The 15937-nt window shown below is 44.3% G+C and overlaps 1 protein-coding gene across 1 annotated transcript in view; it reads right to left on the reverse strand.

The window, feature by feature from the left end:
• Positions 1-10518: 10518 nt before the first annotated feature.
• Positions 10519-15937, reverse strand: part of LOC306934709 (1-acyl-sn-glycerol-3-phosphate acyltransferase gamma-like) — a 32061-nt gene continuing 26642 nt past the window's right edge. The window contains exons 8-10 of the mRNA XM_079517401.1: positions 15239-15314; positions 14441-14639; positions 10519-14143 (exon numbers count right to left, since the gene is read on the reverse strand). Of these exons, the coding sequence (XP_079373527.1) occupies positions 14052-14143; positions 14441-14639; positions 15239-15314 (367 nt within the window). The 3' untranslated portion in view covers positions 10519-14051. The remainder of the gene's footprint in view (positions 14144-14440; positions 14640-15238; positions 15315-15937) is intronic.

Here is a 15937-nt window from a genome sequence, read left to right on the forward strand (position 1 = left end):
GAAGTTTAGCGAGGATTATGATTTTGTCCATGTGACATCTAGCCCACACTTTCCCCAGAGTAATGGTCACGCAGAGAGGGCGGTCCAGGTAGCAAAAGGGATACTGAAGCAGGAGGACCCCCTCCTGGCTCTGATGACATACAGGGCCACACCATGTTCTTCTACTGGAGCCAGTCCAGCAGAACTTTTGATGGGCAGGAAGCTCAGAACCACCTTGCCCACACTACAGGACAACCTGAAACCGAGCCGGCCCAATGAGGACGTCGTCAGGCAGGCTGATGCTGCAGCCAAGCAGAGGCAGGCCTATTACTACAACCGCAGAAACGGAGTGCGGTCTCTACCCCCACTGAACCCAGGGGACGCTGTGCTCGCAAAATTGGACGGACAAAAGCAATGGACAATGCCGGCTGTTGTTCACAGCACTTGCTCAGCTCCAAGGTCCTACATAGTGGAGACAGGCCAGGGGGATCAGTACAGGAGGAACAGGCGCCATCTGTTGGCCACACCCAACGCACACACGCGTGTTAGGGAGGGCCTCGACCAGGTTACTCCTGGGGAGGTCATGGACACTGAACTGCCCCATGATACGGACGCACCTGCCATTCCTACACAGGGGACTGATACTGTTACTAAAAAAAAAAAGAAAAAAAAGGGGAGATGTGTGTGAATAATGTGCACTGAACCGGTTTGTTGTCTTGTTTATTTTCCATTTCACATACTGAGAAGCCACTGACTTAAAGTAGTGAAACTAGGCTGTGAATTCATGTTGGTTACAGTAAAAGATACTGTGAAAAGATTTGGGAGTTAATCAGCTTGGAGGGGGAGATGTAATGAGTGAAGTTACTGAGACAAGGGTCTTGTCACTTTAAGAGGTTGTCTGTGTCTTGAGTGACGTGGACATGCCGTCCACGTCATGAAGGAAGTTTATGTGTTGCCCGAGCTTTTGGAGGGAAGCTAAATAAATACTACCGACATAAGAACTCACGGAGTCTGCTTGATATATTATATGTTCTGTGAGACACATCAACAGACATTACAGATAGGGGTCTTGCTTGGGCAAGGAGGGTCATTGTAAAGTCAGCTAGAAGGCAGGAAGGAGGTTCGCTGAAGTGTGGGCTTAGGAAGGAGGCCTGGTTAGCTAATTATGACCAATATCCATTGATATTTAAAAATTATACAAGATACAATTTTGGGCAACCATGTATTGACTGCAGCATGCCGGCTACAGTGTCTCTGAGTTCTTCAGTTTCTCGCTGGCGGGCCGTCTTCATGTGCTCCACTTCCTCGGCTTTCCTCTCACATGTTTCCTTGAGGGCGTTGATTTCACGTTCACGCTTGATCCTCTCCTCCTCAAGTTCTCTCTCTCTGGCCTCATGTCTCTGCTTCGTCTGATTCATCTGTTCATCTCTCTCTGCACATCTTCTATGTAGCTCTGTCACCATGATATCCTTCTCCAAATTGATGCGTTTTAGCTCGTTGATCTCCCTCTCAAACTGCAGTGATCGCGTGCCAATCTCTTGCTCATAGTCTCTGGTCCTCTCCTCCATTTGTCTCTCCACCACTGTTGCTCTCTGAATCAAAGCCTCCATTTCTGCATCTTTCTCTGCTGATGTCCTCCTCATGTCCTCCACTATCCTGTCCTTCTCTGTGAGTATTTGCATCAAGTGCTCATTCTCCATCTCAGCTTTCTGGATTCCATCTGTAATCTCTTTAGAGCTGCACAACAGCTTCTCATTGCATTCCTGGAGCTTCCAGAACACACTGAGAAAGTGTTCAGTGTCATTCCCAGCCGCAGTCTCCTCGATCTTGTCCAATAGTTCTGTAACTTGAGCGTCTCCACCGGCCGCCTTTGCGTTGTCCAAAACATGGTACCTGTTCCCACATTTATCAACCAATCCTCGAAGCGCGGGCCACGTCTCGATGTGCTGCTCGATGGCCGTGACTCCGAGCTTGTCGCCCCAGGTGAACAGCACGACGGCTCGAGTCCGTGCCCAGTGTCCAAACAAACCCAAGAGTTTGTCCACTTCGAGGCCGTCGGTTTCGGTGAAGGTTTCGTCGCAGCGTACCACCACGAGGACGGCGTGTGCAAAGGGGGCACACAGAGATGCACCGTGCGCAATATGCTCTTGCACGTCCTGTGGCGTGTTGCCAGAGCAGTATCTCCCGTGCCAGCCGGGCGTGTCAACCACTGTGACACGTCTGCCGCCGACGTCGCCCCGTCTCTTTGCACACTGGGACGTGGGATGCCCGGAGCCAAAGAGCCGCTGGCCCAGGATGACATCTCCAGCGGAGCTCTTCCCAGCTTGCTTTGGTCCAACCAGCAGAATCCTCAGTGCAGAAATGCGATCTGACTTTCCTAAAAAATGGGATAAAAAAACAGAATTGCATGACCCTTCTTGAATTTTCATGTCATCAAAAAGTGTAATTGTTACATGCACTTTTATGGCTGCTATTAGATCGTCTCTGCCGGGTGGAATGTGTGCATGTCCAAAACTGTGACATTTCAGGGCATTTCAGGGATTCACAGCATTTAGAGCTTGCAATTTGTTACTTTTGATGCTTTTGTGTGACACTGTAGTACTGTTTGATCAAGTATAGGCTGTTAATTTCCAAAACAAACAAAAACACAAAAAGAAAAAATATGGAGATAATAGGTTTCGGCCCAAGAGCATCGAGATGGTTATTTGCAATAGGAGAACCATACCCATTAGAGACGTCAATGTGTTCCTCGTCCGCTGCATCCTCGCCCGCCTCAACGCCGCCCTGTCGTCCACCGCTGTCCTGTTTGCCAGCACGTAACTGTCTCCACCTTCTTCCTCTGTGTTTCTCGCGACCATCGCATCGATTTTCCCCAAAACCTCTGTAACCTGAGCAACGTTGTCTTCCCCCCAAGCGCTGGTGTCCAGGACGTGGTACCTGTAACCGCACCTCTCCAAGACAGCCTTGAGAAACCCGTGTCCGGCGATGTAGCCCTCGATGGGCGACCCCCTCAGTCGCTCGTAACGGGTGAACACGACGAGGGTGTTCGTCCAGACACCGGCGGAGTCGAGCAGCTCCAGCAGACCCTCTACCCTCCACTCCCGGCCTTTGTGAGCACCCACGGGGATGACCATGAGGAAGGCGTGGGGGCCCGGTTGGCACATGGCCACACATTCTGCCATGTTGCGCTCAACCAGGCCGGGGTCTGCCACAGAGTAGCGGATCCACCTTTCAGGCGTGTTGACCACGGTGAGCCGGCGTCCCGTGTCCTGGTGGACGCCCTGTCTCCTCACGCACATGTCCACGTCCCGCTTGGTGTCGAACAGCTTTCTGCCCAGGATGGTGTTTCCTGTCAATAAACACAGGGTTAGAAAAAGAAGAAAAAGGCTGCACACTCATAGCCACGATGCTGGAAATGTATTAAAAGGAAGCCAACATTTCGACCTATAAGGTCTTCTTCCGTGTGCTGCCTTTTTCTTCTTTTTCTATGTTTACCGCTTTAGGCCTTTAGCACCTCACCAATACTGGCGAGCCCCCTTCTCCTGTTTGTCTACCAATAAACACAGGGTTATCATCACGACCACGAGATTTTACTTGACGTTTCAATTGTCCAGACAAATGATCGTGATTAATGATTTAATCGTTTTTGGGGTTTTTTGCCGTTGAACATTGGAACATTTAAATCAAAGTTTCATTTCCGTTAGCATTTCATGCTTTGTAAAAAATAAATTGCGCAGATGTGACAAATTACTTAAATATCGTCTGTCGGGTGGAAACATTGAAACAAACAACGTTGTTTCAACGTATATATACAGATGGTCTATATACAGACGTTTGAAAAACTGCGAATCAACGTCTAGGCTAAGCTTAGACTGCTAAAAAAAAACTTTAATTATTAGACCAATTATAACCCATTTTTAGACTGACAGACTATTGCTCAGTGGGTACTTTAAGATTCAAAATAGCAAAAGCAGCATAGATCAAGCACAAAATGGGTCACTTTGCGCACATTACAAGCTTGTAGATCTGCTACTTTTGATGCTTGTGTGACGCTGTAGTTAGTATGATCTAATAGGGCATACATTTATACAAATAAACAAAGTTAAAATATGCATTGCGACGTGATGTGAGCTTGTAGATCTGCTATTTTCAAATAGTAGGCTATATGTGGTCATGTTGCCTAGTCGTTTTCATAGACCTGGTTGCTAACTTCTCACAAAATGCTGATACCACTACAGTACACTGGTCCTACCTGTCAAACTCTTGTCCAGCCAGTCACGGCCCAGCAGAACAACCCTCTGGTCCTGATGACCACCATGCTTGTTTCCTATGAAGGGTCAAAGTGCACCATGGTTCACGTTCTTATCAGGTTTGACGTTGTAAAAAATAAGTGCATCATCATCATCAGGTTAGTTAATAGCAAAAACTATTATACGTTAGTCTCTTTAGAACAGTGTTTTTTAACCTGTGTGACAGGACCCCTCAGGGTGGTCCAGGTCCCTAAGTGAATTTGTGGGGGGTCCCCAGATGATTAGCGTAATGTGCAACATTGTTTTCTCACTCGACAGTAAACAAACCGACATAGCCTACCCTACAGCATTAGTGTATACAGGCAGATTTGTGAGTTGAGAACATATACTGTAGATTGGCTATTTTCACAATATTTATCTGTGGAACAAAGTCAAACAAAATGTAATGCTACAATGCCAAGTGCTTGTCAGGCTGGGGGGGGGGGGTCCCATTTATTTATTTTAGGTTGTGGCCTGAAAAGGTTGAGAACCAAGACAAAGCTTAAATGATTAGTTTGAGAAACAAGCTCCTGAAAAATGGACAAAGCCATCTTGTGTTAAAGAGACACAAATAGACAAGCTCCCAGGGTGGAAGGATCTTTAAGATCAAAGCTAAATGATAAATGCATTCACAAACCATGTTGTTAGATACAGATAGAACAAGAACATAGTGAGTGAGACATACCTTTCATTGTAGCCTATCTCCTCCTCTGCTGCACACCTGAACCTACGGTCTCCCAATGTTGTCTTCAAGTATTCATTGCAAACTGACTTTCCTTTTCCATTTAGCTCAATACCATACAGACGTAGTGAATCCACCTTTACACTCTCCAGTTATAACCTGTTGTTTTCTCGTAAAATATAGTCCATAGCCAATATATGCAATATTCTGTCAATAATTAGACTCATGGTTCATGAGAGTGGAGCCACATTGTCTGGTCAAAAGTGCTTAGTCTGGGGGCCTTCCTTCATCAGAAGTTCTCAGGGAAGTACCTGTGGCTAGGCTTTGTTCTAAACTCTTTGAGGCTCGGGTGAGGTGTTGGAGACACTTAAGCATTCTTTTGTCTCAAGAAACCTTCAAGGATGTTTTTGGGACAGCCATTTGCTGTCTCTCGGCCATCTGCTAACCAAATGCCATTTGTTGATCTGTATGTAAATCTTAACTCCACCCTTCCTGTATTCAACTGTTTTGTGAAGTGTATATTTGGTCTCATGTTGTCAATGTAAAGTCATCAGTATTGTGCTGGCCGCTGAGGTGGTCAGTACTATGGAGGCCCTGGGCTCCATGTTCAGGGTCTGAAGCTCTGTCCTGGACTCTGTTGTATTTGTACTTCTGCAATAAATACTACTCTGGGATCTCAGTTCACCTTTCTCTGCCTGCGTTTCTCCGATGCGATCTGATGCTTTGACGAGGTTTTTCACTACTCTACAGTTTGCTTTAGATAGAGTTCAGTCTTCTCTACTTTAGTGAGTTTTAGTGGTTAGTTGGGTGTGAAAATACACCACATAAAAACCACCTACTATAACCCAATGGAAACAGAGACTGAAGCAGGTTTATATAATGGAGGAAATGACGCCAAGGTTACAATTAAAAATGGAAAGTTTCATACTTAAATGGACTTCTGTAATATTGTACTTGGGTGTTTCGGTGTATGTGTAGAGGTCTAAGAGTGCTGAGTAGGGGTTGTTGAGTCTATAAAAATGCTTCGAATGTTGGATATCTGCTGTATATTGTATTGTATTGTGAGTCATGTCTCCTGCTGTTCCCTGCCTTGTCCTGTACTGTCTGAAGAATGCTGTATTTTTGAAGTTTGTCAAGCTGTTTTTCTGTTTTTCTTTGATTTCTTTTATTGTCTCTGTTTGTTATGTATTTTTGTTTTCTTGTATTCACATTTATGTTTGATTTCTGTTTCATTGTTCGTGTTTCATTTTTTGAAATAAAAACAAAGTTAAAAAAAAAAAAATACACCACATAAGTGGTGCGACGAAACCGGTGTCTTTGGCGTTCCGGCGCCAGGCAGAAGAGAACCGGCGGGGTCTTTTGGACAATTTCAGTCTGATTTCGGCAAGCGGTGGTTTGTTTGGTTTTTCGGCGGAACGGCGTTCGTCTACAGCGGGAAGAAGTGGTCTTCTCTTCGGCGGGAATGGAGGACAACGGCGCAAACGGTGCGCTCCGGAGCTCTGATGGACAGCGGCCTGGACTCGGCGACGGACAGGAGGGAGAGGCCCTCTACAGCGCGTCGACGGGGACCATGCTTCTCTTCACGTCTCGGCGGGGGGCGGCGAGTCTCCGAGGCGATCGATCTACACGGCCTTCACCAAGCAGCGGACAGAGAGGGTTCATCAGCGGGCCATGCACCGGGAGGAGAGAGCGCGATCAGCGCATGGCTCAATTCATCGGCGGGGGTGGCCACGAACGGTGATCACTGTTCATTTCGTTCTTCAGGAACGGCGGATCTGCAAGCTCGTTTTGCGGCGTATCTTTGTTTCGATCAGGCCTGTAGCTACACGAGCGTTCATATTTTTCTTTCCAGTTCATATAATGTCTGGAAGGGGGGAGGATGTGTGCTGTGTTGGATAGGACAATGGAAGCAGAGCGACGTGCGGTGCGCGAGTTCAACAGCAACTTTCATGCAGCTTCTGTTTGACCACGCATGGCTAAAACACATGAGGTGAGAGACAATGAGAAGTGCGACATTATAAGAAGTTTATTAATAACGGATGGAGAGATTCAACAGTCTTTATCTGTATTCAAAAAGTGTGTCTAAATGTGAGTCTATTCAGCGTATATGTAGGCATATGTTGATGTTTGTGTTTTGTCGAATTTAAATTAGTTAAGAAGTTGATTCAAGAAATAGAGTCTATGGGGTAATTTGGAGAATGTTTAAATAATTTTAGCTTTATTGAAATTAATTGATGTGGCTGTGTCAGGCGGACGAGATGACCCTCTCACTACGCGTCAGATTGTAAATCGTCTTAGAGTTAGTAGAGCTGATTATTCTTTTCTCGTGTGAAATTTAGTTTGATTATAGTCAACTAAAGGCAGTTAGGGTGCCACGACGTGCAAAGATTCTTTTGTTATTATTGAGAAAACTTTGGCCTTTAAACGTGAGGGAGTTAGCGTTCATCAAGTAGTTACTTGAAAAGTTAGGGTCAGGATAAGTAACGTAACCCGATAGTACCCTGGTTAAGTTGAACTGTGAGGTAAGTCAGGGACTTGAAGCAGGAGGTGGCCTCTGGCTAGGATCGTATTGGCATCGGACTTATTTTGCCCCACTCCCCCCTTCCCCGCATCGCGCTTACCAAGCCTTTGAAGGAGAGTAGTTTCAAAATATAAATGAATTTATCAAACATGTCCGAAAAACTTATTTGAAAATGAATGTTATGGCTATTATGATTACTTGTCAGGATAGTGATTAAATTACAGGGCAATTGGCAGCCGTTTAGTGCCGACAGTGGGGTTTAATTTGAAAACCATGAGAGAATTCTCCACTGATACGAAATTGTATTTGTAACTTACTGTAATGGAAATCATTTATGACGAGTTGTGTTTTACTCTTAATATCATATTAAACTGGGTGTTTAGTTATTAAGATTGAAGGCCAATAATTATTCCAAACAAAAGTGGGTGTTTCAAAGTGAAACAAAGGGGTTAAGACGGAATTGTTGTGATTTTAATGTCAGTATATGTTTAAAGTTTCATTTCTATCATTGATCGATAAGGTTATGTGAAATTCGTTTAAAAAGTGATTTGAAGTTACAGACAGCGGTATTGTGTTTTAATGTGTTGAAAAGTGATGCAAGTTGTACATTGATGAAATTGTAAGGATGTAGAAGAAGAATCATTTAGAAGAACGTAAACATGTAATTTGAACCAGTTGTAATCATTTTGGGAACTTTGTGTAATGTTGTCATTTGTTGTTTTTCCTAATGTGTGTTATAGGCTATGTGGAGTCAAAGGGGGGTGTACTACAGTTGTATATGGACTATATGTATTTTTTTGTATGCCAATCTTGTGATTGTCATAAGGGGGGAATGTGGTCTCGTAAAATATAGTCCATAGCCAATATGCAATATTCTGTCAATAGTTCAGTCTTCTCTACTTTAGTGAGTTTTAGTGGTTAGTTGGGTGTGAAAATACACCACACTGTACTACTTTCTTTGTTTATCTGCATCTGCTTGTGACTGAGGGTCAAATTCCACCCCCCCACCGCCCCTCCCATGATGTAAAGTTTAGACTACAATGGATTACCTTAACGACCAACATTAATCATAGATTTAATCATAGATACTGTATCTTTAGCAGCTGTTCCATTGCAGCTGTTCCATTGCATTGCCAGTCTGTAAAATAATCATGGGAGTTTGAGTTAACTGGGTTTGGTTGCCATAATGTAAAATATCATAGCGATATGAGAATCATCACGGCCCACCAGTGGGCCCCAAGTGTGTTTAGAAATGGGGGTCTCTGGTCTGTGTCTATCCGTCAGTTTTAAACGGAAAAGATATTTTCAGGTGGGTTGGAAATTTCATCAGCTCAGGAGAAGAGAACCAATTAATCAGCTTCTGTTTTGTACCGTCTGTAACTCCAATACAATGCTCATTGTTTTGTTTCATCACTTTCATCACACACACAGATTTCACCTGCATTCTATAAGAGTTCTCTCTCCAGATTGGATTAAACTGTTATCCCGACCTGAAAATGCTCCAAGGAGCTGGAGAATTGGGGAAACCCTGAACAAACACTATACAGCAATCTTTACCAGTCTATAGAGCTACTTAACACTTATTGTAACCACCCCCCCTTCCAAAAATAATTAAAATACAAATTAAATTAAATTAAATGACATAAAACACACCTTTAAGGTGGTGTAGGCCAGGGCAGTTGTTCTCAAACTGTGGGTTAATTTAAGGCATTACTGCATCAAAAGTAATAAAAAAATACTATAAAAACTATATTGTCAAATAGCATGAGGCAAAAATTTTAATAGTAGATCTGCTATTTTCACAATATTTATCTGTGGAACAGAGTCAAACAACTCCTACAAGTGCTTGTCAGAGTCAAATATAGGGGGGGGGGGGGGTCACAGACTGAAAATGTTGAGCCAGGTAAAGACGAAGAAAAAAAACAACTTCATTCACCTTCTTCGAAAAGCCTTTTTATTCAGATTCATATTCAGATTGAATGAAACAGCGGTTCCATTGCAAAGTCTGTAAAAGAATCATCCGAGTTTGAATTAACTCATTTTGGTGTCTGTACAACAATGCACAGCATGCAAAAAACAAGAAAAGGTCTACAGGTGTTAATTCCGTAAGAAAACCATGATCAATTACAAAGTCATTGTTGGACAAAAAAAATGCTTCATAAGCAGCACGGTTTATGACCAGAGTTCCCCCTTGCAGCAGCAGCAGCGTGTTGACACGCAGCAGTTTCTGAAGATATTTACAGCTCAAATAAAGACAGTTACACGGATTCATTCTGCACCAGAAATAGCAGACCTACCAGCTCACAGCGCTTGTAGGTAGGTCTGCCATCTTCAGCGTGCGACGCCGTCACGTGACGGAGCATTAACAGGCTCTGTACATAACTGCAGATCCCTTTTCCAGAAGAGGCATACCCGTTTCATATTCCACTTCATTTGATTGGCTCAGCAGCCAATTTGAAACTGCAGATTTTGAACTACAGGTCAAATCTGCTGCAGAGTGAATCCAAGTGAAGCTACCATGGAAACCGGAAAAAAGAGAACCAGTCTATTAGGCTTTATTGTTCCACTATATCTTTTGTAGATACAGTACTTTTGGAAAGCATACCAGGGTGGCCCGTTTACTTAAACTTCTGACATAGAGACCGTCACTAGAGGAACATAATGGAGTAATTTGGTACTAGCCTCAATGCATGGCCTGCCATGAGGGGGAAAATGCTATAGTAACGGAACAGCTAGGTACATTTGTGTTATTTCTAAAAGAACTTATGTGACATTTACATTATATACAATATTTTCAGTTTATACAGTCTTGCGGGGCCACTGGCACAAGAGCCAAAGGTTGTGTGTTGTGGGATCTATTGACATTAAAAGGGGCCCGGCGTTTGGGTGTAAATGGGGAATGACTTCATCTGTGCCTTTGCAGAGATGTAGATGAATAATGATATGGGTGAAGAATGGCTGCTAAAGCTCCTCCGATGGTCCTGTTCCAAGTGTGCAAGCAGCCAGAAACTAACTAGCAATCCAAATAAATTGAAATACCAAATCAGTCTGTGATCAAATCCTTTAATATTCTGAAGTTGTTCAATTGGAGAAAACAGTTACAAATAGACTTAGAAAAAAAAGACAAATAAAAGCCGACTTGAGGCGATCAAATTGCAGTGTAAATTTTCTAATGTTGATTACAGTGACTTATATTCCTTCCATTAAAAAAAAAGAAAAGAAAAAGGAAAAACCACCATGTAAAATGTTTTAACAAATAGTTGAATTTCTGCATGTCCAAATTTTGATCAGGAATACACATCTTTTAACCAATGACTAGGCTAGTTGAAGGGAGCTGCACTATCCTGGGGTCAAACAGCAGTACAGAAAGGTCAGAATAATCATCTAGGTAGTGTTAAGATAATCAAGCTTTTAACTTGTAGCGGACATTTGAAGTAATGCAGCTCCAAGTGTCGCCAAGTAAAGAATTATGGATTGATCAGGAGCAAAGGCTCTAAGCTCTACAACTATGAGAAGAATTTCTCATGCCTTTTAATCATTAACCACTTGAGACCTAACGGTGTTGCACAAAATAAAAATGTATTTTTTAAAATATATTGAAGCCTTTTGCCTATAATGACAAGCTCAAAATAGGGATGCCAGGTTGAAAGTGGTTAAGGTCTTCAACCTTAACTGTTGAGTCAGGTAATGCCTATATCAAACGGGTTGCCAGGTTTGTTCAGTTGGAATGGTTAGGTAAATGCCATTACATGTTCCTTCCGACGTCTGAAAAAAGAAAAATGACCAGTTCAGACAGCCTTCCAGAACTATAGTTCGGAGAGTCAGGACAACTGTGGGAGAGGTGCAAGGGTTATGAGAAAAAAAGTCAACGCCTATCAGAAGTTCTGAATGACGTCCATTTGTAGTTAGAGAACACCTCACCTTTCCCATGAACAGTACGGACGTCATAAAGGAGCATGTATTGCGCTTAAGTTTGCCGTTTGACTCCTCACAACATGGCGGGAGGGAGGGGTGCGTCTAAGCAGCACTCTGTCTATTAAGGCTTGCATGAAACTGTAGGGGTTGTGGGCAAAACTAGAGAATAAAGATGTACTAGCGACAAAATTTGCAACCAAACAGGGTGATATTGGATAGGAGGAACGATGACAATTGGCGTCACATAAACGGAAACTCAGTGGTTCACAAACATTTACATTTCAAGGACCCCAAAATGAGAGTGTACAATTGTACATGGATGATGTCCATTTGGTTCCATCTGTACACTCAAGAGTTCCAGACCTGTAAGGGTCCATTTGGAAACCCATTAAGGAACCCTGAGGGTCCCTGGACCCCACTTTGAGAACCACTGAACTACAGGATTAGTATTGTGTGTGGCAGAGGAGGGGAGAGAGCATAATATGGGACAGGGCTTACGAGAGAGGGGTTTCTATGTCAACTTGTCAAGGAACCCCAACAACAGCCATAGTCTCTGGCTGCGGGTAATTTTGTATTAGCTGATCTATGCTTTGTAGATCCATTTTCCAAAAAATGTGAAAAAGCTGAGTTTTGACAATAATGACATGCCCAACACAGGGATCGATGCCAGGTTAAACTGGCACAATGAATTTGTCATAGTGTTTTGCATTTTGGATTCAGGAAATGCTGCCACTTGGAAAAAAGTGCACTCGGGTAGCAGCTAGTGCATAAATGAGTCAATTGAAATTAACTCTAAAAACAGAAATCCACCCTCGCCAGTAAGTGCAAGTAACAGGCAAAACCTGAATTTATCATTTGTTGAACGACCAATATATTATATTACCTTTTCAAGTATTCCGCGTGTGACATAATCGGAGCAGAAATTAGGTTTAAGCATGGGTGTCAATGCACTGCTTTACAGCACTAAGCAAAGTAAGCATGAACTGAGATGGAGTGTATAGCCAGCCCTGCACGCTGGAAGCAGCTTCACTACACGAGAATGTGCGTCCACGAGGAGGCTGATATAAACAGCTTAACCACTTAAACCCTATATTTCATATCATAGACCGGGATCCATCCTTGGCCCTCTCCTTCAGTTTTTTCTCAACAGCCGCAAGATTACATGAGAGCAGTGGGTGTAACATTTCTTCTGTAAAGGAAGCATGATTCAACAGGAGGCAGGAGAAACTTGACAACATGAAACGTGAACGTGAACTGTGTACTGCATTTCAACTGTAGTAAAGACAGGTGTAGTAGAGAAGGAATATAGCATGTTGGAAATCTTCCAGTGTATGGACCGATCGACACTGCCGGTCAAAATACGCTCACATTTAGGGATCAGAGATAGTTAAAGATGAAAACAAAAACAAGTTATGCATGTCTGTTTGCATGCCGACGGCGATGAGTGAAAGAAGTAAATAAACTGAAATTTGGTATTAATGACTTGAGGGTTGTAAGTAACTACCTGTATGGGATCGGCACTGGTAAACGTTGGTATCTACCAGTCCCTTCATTAATTCAAGTCCATTCATTAATTCAGAGCCCTTACTCGGTTTAAAACATACACCAGTCCCTCACTTTCAACCCTCTAAAAGCCATTTAGCTTGCCTCTGCTACTGAACACAGCTTGGTTTTCATACAAAACTTGGACATTGAGCTCTAGCGAGGTTGAGCCCTAGCCCAGTGGTTCTCAAGTTGGGGTCGTTGAGGGGGGATTCCAGGGGGTCCCACCCAGCAGAATTATTGATCGCTAGGAACCAAAATGGACCCTTCTCGGTGTAACTCTGAGCGCGTACTCACATGGAACCGAATTGGACCTGGTTTCATTTGTAAACTATCCGAGTTATGGGGTGTCCACGGTCCAATGCATACCAAACTCTTTGAAAAGTAAAACATTATGAGAACCACTGCTCTTGTCCAATCAGAATTGCTTGCACGCTGTGGCATCACACCACGTTGAGCTTGCAGCAGTAGAACCCAATAACCCACCACAGGCCCCACCCAGACAGCCATTGACCCACCCTCCAGATAAAAGGAAACAGAGACCAGTTAAGCTGCTGAGTGGCTTGGGTTCCAAGGGCAATGGGATGAGCGCTTCATCTCTTGGCCCTGGTTGGACAATGACAATTGGCATTCACTGAAGTGGAGGTGGTGTGGCCCAGAACAGGAAATGAGCTAATTATCGCTGATTGGCTAGTGTCCGTGTAACCTCGGGGTCAGGGGCCGTTTCAAGGGGGACTTTACATGGACTTAAGAGGGGGGTGGAGGAGGGGGATATGATGCATGGGGCATGCAGCAGTGCACACCTGCCCTTCTCACAGTCTTATGTCCCTGTGTTACTCCAGAGCAATAGGTCCACAGACGGTTTACATTCACACTCTCTCTTTCATATTTGTGGTCATCTCTCTCTGTCTACTGTGGTTAATAATATCTCTAACTCACATCTCTAATGTTTAATGGGGGTTTGGCCCCCGGATCCCCTTCCTTGTCCCGCTGGCTGGCTGACTCTGCAGTGGGTGGAGAAATGGAGTGAATGGAGAGGTAGGGGGGCAGCGGGGTGCGACCACACTGGGACCAGTATAGAGAACACCACGCATTGGGGGTGGGTGGTGGGGGCTGGGTGCTTCTAGTTTTGTTTCTTGGGCTCCGGGACACCGTAGCTGGAGCCGGTTTTATTCACCTCTGTGACGCCGATCAGGCGGCGGATAGCAATGGAGGCTACAGAAGACACAATGACACAAAAACAGACAGATTATTAGGATAGCAATGGAGGCTACACAAGACGCAAAAGCAAGGGATTATTAGGGAATAAATAACACCACCAACATCTCAAGAGGTCTTTGGCTTTTACGGCAGGACAGGGACTACTTGAAGTGAAACCTGCTGCCGTCAGCCGTCAGGGCCAACTCCCTGAAGCAATTTAGCTGCACCATTTGCTCTCCGTCTCTCAGCAGTCAGCGTAAAAGTTGGTAGATTGTCCTTACTTACCATGAGAAAGAGGCAGATTGTCCTTACCTACGATGAGGAAGAGGGTGAAGCCGATGATGAGGAGGGGAGAGCCGCTGACGGCCACACCACACGCAAAGTTGATGAGGGGCGACAGCAGCACGGTGGCCCAGAACATGAAGTTGAGTAAAGTCCATGGCCGGCGGGGTGGGATAATGGTGGGTCCAGGGTAGCAGCCCTCCTTCTCATAGTGTTCTTGTAGTGCATCCTGGAATAGTGGGATGAGACGACTCTTTATTTAATCGCAGGACAGGAGGGATCATTGTGTGTGTGTGTGTGTGTGTGTGTGTCAGTCTGTCCTTGGAGTCTCTCGGGAACCCACTCGACCGATCAGTGCCATATTTCTTGTGTGTTCTGCCGACAGGCCAAGGAAATAGCTCCCTGGATTTTTCTTTAATGGCAGTCAAAGGCTGTCAGATCAGGCTGAACTTGTGCCCAAATATTTGGAGTTAAAGTCATAGATGACTGCCCTCACAGGTGGCCCAGATGGAAACCAAGCTGTTATTAGATGAACAACCATGTCGTAGCAGATCCACAAGCTCTACTTTTGTGTGACGCTCTAGTATGATCACATGGGGCAGTGGTTCCCAAACCTCTCAGGTCGAGACCCAAAAGAGAGATTAGACGATTTTTATTTTCAAGATTAAAATTCCAAAGCATCAAAAGTAGCAGATCTACAAGCTCAAAATGTGTGATGTACAGTAGCATGATCAAGCAAAAAAAACAAAACACACACACACACACACCAAAAAGGCACACCTGGGGTGGCGAACCACTGATCTAGAGTGCAGGTTTCCATATTCTTACTTTTTCCTGGTAGAGTTTATGGAGCCAGTTGGCGCACTCCTTCTCATCGTCTGGGATCTCCTCCACAGGGAACCGCCTGAAATGGGAGGAAGAGAAGATCCATCACAACACAGCGCCAGGAAGATGAGGCTGCTATTGCATTGCCTGACCACCAGGGGGCTACCCTACACACAGGATAGGATACGCATTCTGCACCAAAGACCAGCTACTATACTGGCCATTTGCAAGCCAGTGATTCTGACCTCTACCCTCCATTGTACAAGTTATGCATCACTGCACACACGACTTAATGTGCGTATTATTAACCACCCTGGTAAACTGGGCATGAACTTTGCCTTTGCCCCCCCCCCCCCCCTTTACACCAAATCTCTAAAAATAGCATTGGCTATTTTTAGCAAATGTGCCCCCCTCCTCTACAAAACAATGTACTCTCCTCCTGTTACACTTAATTTGACTAAAAGCTAGAATGAGTAATTACATAATTGTAGGACAAGGGACATGCTTTTCCTAGCCTGACTTGGCAAGAATCCAACAGCTTTTAGGGCTGTTCAACGATAGAGCACAGAAATCAACCTCAGGAAGACGGCAGGAGGTTAACGGGTCCTGACAGCCTAATGCATCATCATTATAATAAACCATTGATGACTAAATAAGTCTGGGGATGGTTGGCTTAGCTACCCATGAGCACTGGAAGAAGTA

The sequence above is a fragment of the Electrona antarctica genome, assembly GCF_951216825.1.
Source record: "Electrona antarctica genome assembly, chromosome: 13".
Taxonomy (NCBI): domain Eukaryota; kingdom Metazoa; phylum Chordata; class Actinopteri; order Myctophiformes; family Myctophidae; genus Electrona; species Electrona antarctica.